General features: G+C 52.3%; 1 protein-coding gene across 1 annotated transcript; it reads right to left on the reverse strand.

Moving 5' to 3' along the window:
* On the reverse strand, positions 1-702 carry LOC125194825. The gene is made up of 2 exons (XM_048093042.1): positions 213-702; positions 1-125 (listed from the first exon to the last, which is right to left on the reverse strand). Exons 1-2 carry the CDS (start codon positions 700-702, stop codon positions 1-3), a joined length of 615 nt encoding a protein of 204 aa, XP_047948999.1.

Genomic DNA, 702 nt, shown 5'->3' on the forward strand with positions numbered 1-702 from the left:
TCATTCATGATTATATTTAACGTTAGGCATGCCATTTGCTACAAAACTGATCTCTGGACCCTCTCCCCGGCACTCATCATTGAAGATAGGCGACGACTGCAGAACGTTGATGTCGTTGTTCGAACCTGCAACACCGAAATACGCATGCCAGATCCGCAAACGGTAGTCAGCAACGGCTTCGAGGATCATCGACGGATGTTTCTGCTTGAAACCGGTAGTGAACTGGCCTTTCCACGCCACCGGGCAGTTTTTCCACTCCCAATGCATGCAATCAATGCTGCCCATCATCCCGGGGAAACTGTGCACCGCACCGTGCATATCTAGCAGTCTCTGGCACTCATCAGGGGTTGGCTTTCGTAGGAACTCCGGACCAAAGACTTCCCGAATGCCCTTACAAAACTGTCGGAGCACATTTAGACTAGTCGTCTCACCCATCTGTAGGTATTCGTTGAACATATCAGCCGGGCCGGCATAGGCAAGCTGCCTAATTGCAGAGGTGCATTTCTGCAAAGTAGACAGTCCGATCCGGCCAGTGCAATCACTCCGGAGCGTGAAGCACTCGAACCGGTCCGCCAATGTCGTCGCTATATGGATGGGTAAAGAGCGGTCGCGACATTTTGAAACGCCGACGAAAAATCTCAGCCGGGTAACGAGGGTCAGCGCTGAAGTAGTCGGCCATAAGCCAATCAGCCGCTCCGACAT

Source organism: Salvia hispanica, chromosome 6 (assembly GCF_023119035.1).
Source record: "Salvia hispanica cultivar TCC Black 2014 chromosome 6, UniMelb_Shisp_WGS_1.0, whole genome shotgun sequence".
NCBI lineage: Eukaryota > Viridiplantae > Streptophyta > Magnoliopsida > Lamiales > Lamiaceae > Salvia > Salvia hispanica.